Consider the following 8,632-nt stretch of genomic DNA (forward strand, 5'->3'; position numbering starts at 1 on the left):
CTGCTAGCATATGTTGGTTTAGCAGCAATTTTTAATAGTTTCTTTCCGTCAGTTACCAATCTAACATCTACTCGCTTTCTGATATTTTCCATCGTTTTTCCAAATACACTGTTGTTCATAAGCTTAAAGAAGTCTTTTTCAAAAGCATTCTTTGCATGTGTTCTCTTTTGTGTATTGAAATCGATATACTGTTTCAACCATAGTGATTGATTAAATTCAAGTACTCTATGAACTTTAGTTATTTACAAACCAAGATCAGTGTATAATTGGAGGTTTCTCTAATGGAGCACGTATTTTTCTTTACCCTCCAATGTTGGGATTAGTTTGTGTATCAAACCTGTTGATATTTTGTGTTTCTTACCGATTTTTTTGCAATATTCTGATAACATTTTTTTAGTTACTTTAACCTTTTCCGGTGCTAGTGGGTAGTCATTGTGCAAATCACGCAATTCTTCAGGATATTCTAGATCAACTTCTAGTATTAAACCTTTTTTGCTATCTTCTTTATATTTAGCTAAGTCTGTCTTATTGGTTTGTTGTTCTGTCATCCATTTGAAACCGCCGGTTGGTAAATATTGACTCATTGCCCAACCATACAGATTATTAGCATCAAGATACATGATATATTTTGAGGGCGCCTTCTCATCATATGTCTTCATGTATTTATTATTTGCTTTACCATATATGTTGGCTATGTAAGATAGACCACCACGCATGCCTTTTTCAATAAATTGGAACATGTCAATATTAGCCATAAGCTCTAATTTGATGTCAGTCATTTTCAACATAGCATCCCAAGAAAGCCCTGGGGATTTAAAATAATGACAAGGGGGCCTACGGTAGTTACCAGAGTATTCCGTAAGAAAACATTCACCGGCTTATTAACATGTTTTTTTAGCTTTACCTCATTTTCATACAAAATTGGGCTAGTCAAGACCCTTGTTGATAGAACTCTTAAGATTTGTAACACCTGGCAAGCGTTTAATGAGGACATCGCATCACTAACATTCATCCTAAAGAAAAACCTGTATCCATCCAGGCTAATAGAAAGAATCATTAAACGTAGTGTCACTCAGCATGTAACAGGCAACTCTGTAAGATCAACTAGTGAACAAGCGCCCAATACTTTTAATTTCAAATTACCCTACATAGGTTATTTCTCTAGCATCGCCCAAAAGCGCATTCGTCGACTTTCACATTTCTATTGTAATAATGCAAACATTGTGTTAGCGTTTTCCTCTTTTAAAGTAGGTAGCCTCTTTAGTGTGAAAGACCCTGCTCCCAATGGACTCTGATCATGTGTTGTTTATAAATTTTCGTGTGCAGGCTGTGCAGCTTGCTATGTCGGTGAAACCACCTGACATTTCAACACAAGTGTAAGGGAACATTTGGAAACGGACAGGGCCTCACACATTATAAAATGGCTGTCATATCCACGGAGATTATGAAATATTACTGGAATTTTGAAAGTTAAGATTACAATCTTGATGAGCGGATCCTCTGTATTTTCCAGTAATATGACAATGGTCTCTAACTCTTACATCGGTTTTATTGTATTCTTTTTCACATATATGACATTTGTCAGCTTTTTTGAATTCTTCTTCATCATATTTGGTCATTTTAATGGTTTGTTGAATTCTTTTTTCATAACCTTTTCATAATATTTGACTTCCTCTAACATAGCTTCCATAAATTTGTATTGGTTGACTATATTTATCATCATAGCAACAAACAACCTTATATCCATAACCAGTCTGTGTGCTTCTGATAAGCTTCAGTATATGACTGTTTATTACATGGTTTGCAACCTTGTATTTTTTCTGTTATGGGTTCAAAATCTGCAGAGATGACAAACGGCACTGGTAGTTGTTTATGGAAATTATTAAATTTCAATATGTTGTCATTTTTTGTTGGCATTTTTATCGCTTGTGTACCATTTATTTGGATACAGTTTTCTTTAGGATTAGTCAATACTTTTTCAGAGGTGAAGCATTGTAAACAATACATACAGAAATGTTTCCTCTCTTCATGTTTTGTCTGATTGTACATGAACTTGTTGAAATCGTTAATCAATACATAGTGCTTATTTTCATTTTCTGTGATCAATAATAAATTGATATGGTCTTGATACTTTTCTTTTGAAACATAAATTGGGTATGGTTGTTTATCTTCATAACCGAAAACATTAATGTTGATCTCATTTTGCTTTTCTATTTTGTTGTACTGTTTGGTAGCGACTGGAAATTCAATTCCTGAATAACCCAAATTTTCAATATATTGCTTATCAACTTTTTTGATTCTCTCTGAGTGTTTATCTTGAGGATTTAAATGTCTGATGTGACACCATCTGAAGCATTCATTATCCTTGTTTTTCATGTTGATTAATCCCTTTGCACTGTTTCTGAGTTCTTGTGGTAGTTAAATATAAGAAGAGCCTCTCATTGGTTTATATTTTACCACATTAAGATAATGATTGTCAACAGATTGAATAGTCCAACCAGATCCCTCTGAAATCCAAACTGCAATCTTGTTTAATATATCTTGTTTTGAGACTTTGAGTGATTCAGAAATATCCAGATCATTAATTATTGTTTGAGTTGAACTGTTAAAATAGGCAGTCTTATACACTATTTCTCCATCTAACATTTTTGTAAATGTTACCTTAAGTGTTTCAACAAATTTTAATCCTTTCATGGATGTTAGTACGTTTGTAATATGGTATGTGACAGCCTTTCTTGTGTTTTGTAGTTGCATTAGTGGGTCTTTGTTATTTTTTATGTTTATTTTGTAATACTCATTGTATCCTTTCAGAGCTCTGTTTGCTCTATCTTGGTCCTTGGCATTGGAACTGGTTTTCTAAATTCTTGTGGTGGGAGAATTATTTTGTTTTCATAGTTTTGTACCAATTGATTTACACTCTTGCGAGGTGTTGGAATTGGTTTTGCATTCCTTGGAGCTGGAATTGGTTTGTCCCTAAATTCTAATGGTGGGAGAATTATTTTGTTTTCGTAGTTTTGTACCAATTGATTTACACTCTTGCGAGGTGTTGGCACGGGTTTGTAAGTTCTTCGTTTAGTATCATCTACTATGATGATTTCAGGTTTCTTTTTCTCTTGCTTCAACAGCATTTTGATTAGTTGAGATTTGCTCAATTTCTTGAGATCACTTTTATTCATATTATTCATTGAGAGAATATTTTTAATAATATATATTACTATAGTTTTGTCTTTAAATAGTTGTTATAAAATGCGTTTAATGTTGGTCAATTCAAGTGATCCAATATATGGATCCGTTGAACTATAATTTGGTTTAATTTGATTCATTCTGTTTTTCTGAATTGCGTTGATGTTTTATTGATTTCAGGGGGCACCATTTTCCAGCCAGAGTGTAATTTCGACCAGTATTGCATATGTCACAGTACCATTCTTTGTTTAACATGTATTTGTTTTTTCTTTCTTTGATTTCCTTGTCAGTATATATCTTATGTCTTCCCATTATTATATCCATATGTTTTATTTTTAAATGACTTACTCAGCGAGTTTAAAAAGATTTAATAAATAGCCAGAAACCATTCACATTTTGGGCTATGTATGATAGCTATGTCAGTGCATATGCTGAAGTAATTGCTACAATATATGTTAGATAAAAACGTTTAAATATGTTTCGCATTCTTTAACCAATTAAATTTTTAATTATGACTATACAATATTTCAAATCTATGCGAATGACATTACATGTTATATTCACATGCATCAAGAAATTCGTCATTTGACATTTTTTTATTTATTATTTTGGAAAACTATATAATTAATTCAATCAATGTTTTGTGACACATATCACTTATGAATATATTGTAACAATTCAGAGCCTGTTCTAATTTTTCTCTCTCTCTTTTTCTTTTAAACATTTCGCTGAAATCATTTTTAAATACTTCTTTGTTGACCTTTTCTACTAAAAAATGTCAACATATCAGCTAATTCTGAATTATATTTAAAACTTAATAAGTATTCCACACTATAAATACTATTGTATTCACCTTCTTAATTTACCAAAATTTCCATTTTTTTTCAAATTTTTGTCTGTCTCTGAATTTTTTTAATTGATATTGTTGTGATTCGAGTGTTTCTGTGATTTTCATTTTTTCTTTGATTTCTTCATTCAAAAGTTTGATTGAACGATTCAAGTCAAAGTCTTTTTCGTTTTCCATTTATAATAATGCTATTTATTTTTTTTTTAAATCATTTTTCTAGTGCGTTTAAAAATAGCCAAAAATAATCATATTTTTGGCTATCTATGATAGCTATGTCAGTACATATGCTGAAGTAATTGCTACAATGTATGTTAAATAAAAACATAAATCGATATCTTTGCCAGTTACAATCATATAATATATCACTTGATTGTTTGTAAGTCCTTAAACGATATCCAACTGTTGAAGTCATCACTATATCCCTTCCACTTCACCAACGCTTGTTTCTTCTTGTAATCTCTCCGACTGACTTTATCAATACAGAAAACATCCTGTCTGGCTTTGAATAATTCAGGTTCATAAAAACTCCCTTGAATATCTTCACCTCTAAGATCTTTTAGTTTGTATGTGATTGGATTAGTGTTTTGGATCTTATCTATTATGAATAATTCTTCTGTCCAATTTGGTGTGTAACCCTTGTCGAACACATTCTGTTTATACTTGGATATTCGCACCTTTTCACCACCCTTAAATTTCAGTTTAGATGTTACTTGCCCCATATCACCAAATAGATTAAAGTAAACAGTTCCTTCATTGCTGTTTTTGCTTGCTTCTATAGGTGTCATCTTTATGCTTGAATGTTTTGTATTATTGTATTCTTTCACTAATTTTGGTAACATGTCTGAATACTGTGTATTACATGTACCTTAAACAGTGAACTGTTTCCACATTTTGGACCTGATTGTTCTATTCCACCTCTCAACAACTGAGGACTTTTTCTCATTCTCGGTTGAATACATATGTATCCCATTTTTCTCTAATAGGTCTTTCAAATGTTTGTTATAGAACTCTTTACCTTTATCAACCCATAGATATTGTGGTCTTCTGCCTTCCTTGAATATTGTTTTAAAGGTATTCATAACAGATTTGCCTTTCTTATCCTTCAATAGGACGATCCAACCGTATTTAGAGAATACATCAATAACCATTAAAAGATACCGGCATCCTTTGTTCCATCTCAACAAGGTCTGCCGCCCATATCTCATCAATATGATTTACAATCACATGCCGTCGAGTAAAGTTGCGTTTTATGGGTGTATGTAATTCATCTGCTAATTTTTTTTGCCAGTTTTCTTCACTCTACGGCTTTTTCCGTATTTTGGAACACCAAGATCAAGCTTTATTTTTGTTTTATGGCATACATTGTTGGTGTAGCAAACCATGGTCTTTGTTCAAATGGTATTGCTTTTATACTATCTGCCATAATTTTATCAGCTGCATGTTTTTTTGATAAATCATCTCCAGCAAGACTATAATTGATGTCATGGGTTTAACAAATAGAATCTAATTTATTTATTGGATCTCTATATTTTGGATCATTACTATTCACTCTATCTTCTAGTTTTGTGCCAGGTCCACACAGGTCCACAATAATTATATTTTTTACCCATCGGAGTTATCGAATGCAGTTTTCCAAGTTTTGCTAACTGTTTTTGAATGTCAAGAGCACCACCATCAAGATCTTTTCGGTTTGTTTTGTTTTTTATTTTTTTTGTCTGATTCTTGTCGACAATTGATTCAAAGCTTGTGATCCAAAATTTTGAATTGCTGGATTACGCTTATCCAAAGCATAATCAATGGTTTTTTTCTGCAACTTTGGGTCTCGTAGCATTTCTGATGTGTAATATCTACCCATTTCAACTGCTTTTTTACCAAGATAAGGTACTTCTTTCGTTAAAAATAATTCTGCTGCTGTATTACCCATTGAACTTAATATGCCGCCCCTTCAGACGGGTTTATTAGTTTCCCTGGTTTTTAACGAATTTGGTCTTTGGTGTAATACCGCATTCAACACAGATGCATTTTAACAAAGTTCGACCATTTTTAGTTCTTTCATATCTTTCACTACCAGGAACACATTCAGTGACTTTCTTCTGTCTAACACACTATCATTTTACCATTATATATATAAGTTAGATATTTCTAAAATAACGTTCGATAAATCTCTCATTTTTCATTGTGTCATGTATGTCGAACACTTCTAATAGATTAAAATACGAATTTCCTTTGTTCATTTCATTCAGAAAGTATAAACAGAAGTAGCCGCATGTAGATGTTTTTATATTCTGGATCTGATTATTTTGGTGAAGCAGAGTCGTATTCTTTCTTTTAGTATGATTTACAATCTCTTGAAATGGAGGCATACCGAAACTATCAAATAATCAACCTCGTTCCCAGGGTCCTCTCTCTTCCTTCCTTGAGAAAGTACCCTGGGTGCGGCTGGTCTGCTAGATTTTTGCAGATTCCAGAAAAATGATTGAAGGGAGGGGCAGTACAGTTAAAGTTTTTCTCCACGTGAACTAATACTGGGCCCAGTAGGGAGTGGAAGTTGTAATATCTCTTGGCGCGGGAAAAACCTTGTCTTTCGATAAAGGTCAAAAGATTTTCGGAGATGTTGTGTATTACATGTAATTCCAAACAAACTCCAAAAAAGAATTGTAATTCGGCTGTGTAGAGCGGTTGGGGACAGATTATGGTCGAAAAACCTTTTCGTAAAGAGAAATCGTGCTCTGCTTGTTGCTGCCGAAGATATCTGTGGTCATAGTTTGAAACAAGACGACAACTTATTACCTCACTTGATATGCAGGGCATGTGAAAGAAGGATAAAAAATTTTGTCGCCTTCAAGACCCTTATTACAGAAAGTCAGAAGTCGTCTGAGAGGGTCAAGCGTTGCACTAAAATATCTCCATCGGTGACTCGCACCTTGACGAAGCGCGCAAAAGAGTCCGAGAAAGGAAGTTGTCGTAGACTTCTTTACGACAAACATAGCTCAGCTCAGCAGCAAAACGCAATGGAAAAGGAGGTAAACCTTCAGGATGCTGGGGAGGACCTATTAGATATCTCTACAATCGGCAATGTTCAATATGATGAAGGCCCGTTTCAGGTAAATCGCGCATTTCTTTGGAAATTTTGTTGTTTACTTACCACTGTACGTTGGACAAATTCCATTTATGTATAGTCTGAAAACCAGTAAAGACGTAGACATCACGCAATGTAAATATAAGACCATATAACCACTCCATCGCATAGCATTCGTTTAGGATGTTAAAGATAGCACATGGTCAATAGAAAGTGCTACAATCCTTCTACGAACAGCGCCATCGGCAAATTTGGTTCTGTTTTGTTTAGTTGTTCCTTTTTAAAAAAATCCAAACTCTGCTGTTTCCTTTAGATTGCTGAGTAGGTGAGATAGTTTTACATGCATTAAAAAAAATTGGTTATTTAAAACAATCCTTTTCCACCAGTTTGTAAATCTGAGTTTTTATGTCGATAGCCACTAAGTAAGAATAGCAGTACTAAATATATGGTAGATGTGTACCTATAACTCAATAACACTTTGCCAATTGAAAATAATGCATAAAAAGGTCTGAATTAAAAAAAGGCTACAGTAGTTATACCTGATGATTTACAAATTAATTTTTTTGGTTTGTCTTGAACATTCTGTTGTTTTCTCTTCACATATTCATTAACGGCTGCTACAGAAGGAAAACATACCGTTCAGTAATATACAGGAAAAGTTGGAAATACTGGCCAAAGATCCACCTGGCCTCAAAGTCATGACAGATATTGTTTGCAGAACTGTCAATGAAGAGATAAGCAATATGTGTAGAAGATCTGAAAACTCTGTCCTCAGGAAGAAGGAATATGAAGGCTTATCAGATCTTTCCTGGAAAGAAATCTATGTTGAAATAGAAAGCAAATGTCCAGCTACAATGCAGTTCCTTATAACCCTTGCTAATGGAAAGGATGCTGATGAAAAAAAAATACCACCAGTTTGTCTGATGTACTCTATTTCAATGTTCCTCAGAGTGCCAGGATTGTCAAGGTTGCAAAGATTAGATATAATTCTCCTTAGTGATGGTGGTACAAGCAAAATTGTAAGTCCCAATTGTGTATGTTTTCTGTTATGAACTAACTAGACTTTGTCCGTCACCATCAACTTTGTCAGAAAGGACTGTTGTACCTTAGTATCTTTCTTTTCTTAGTGTCTTTTTCAAGACAACTGCCATTTTTTGCTCAACTGGTTTTTTTGTTTGCCTCCATTGGACAAGGGCCTGTCCGGATAGGCTAATGTTCCCTGGTCAGTCCTCTGCTTTGTGTGAACATGGGGGTGTGCCCACACACCCCTCTTTTTTACAGCAGTCAGTCAGATTAGTTACAAATTATTTCTTTGTGCTTTTCCACACACAACAAAAAACAAACCTCTTACTATTTTCAGGCTATGAAGAGATTTCAAAGGTATGGCGTTTGCCTAGATCCAACCAAGAAATATACTGTCCTGGATAGTATTGGAAATCACTTCTTGGACCATGCCATTGACTTGACTAAAAAGGGAAAGAAATTCACCATTGTTTTAGACAACATTGACTGGGAGATAAAGG

General features: G+C 33.9%; 1 protein-coding gene across 1 annotated transcript; it reads right to left on the reverse strand.

Annotated features, from left to right (window-relative positions):
• Positions 1-4,392: 4,392 nt before the first annotated feature.
• Positions 4,393-4,815, reverse strand: LOC138053577 (uncharacterized). Its single transcript, XM_068900192.1, has one exon. The coding sequence runs from the start codon at positions 4,813-4,815 to the stop codon at positions 4,393-4,395; it is 423 nt and encodes a 140-aa protein (XP_068756293.1).
• Between the last annotated feature and the right edge of the window lie 3,817 nt (positions 4,816-8,632).

Source organism: Montipora capricornis, chromosome 6 (assembly GCF_036669925.1).
Source record: "Montipora capricornis isolate CH-2021 chromosome 6, ASM3666992v2, whole genome shotgun sequence".
In the NCBI taxonomy this organism is placed as follows: domain Eukaryota; kingdom Metazoa; phylum Cnidaria; class Anthozoa; order Scleractinia; family Acroporidae; genus Montipora; species Montipora capricornis.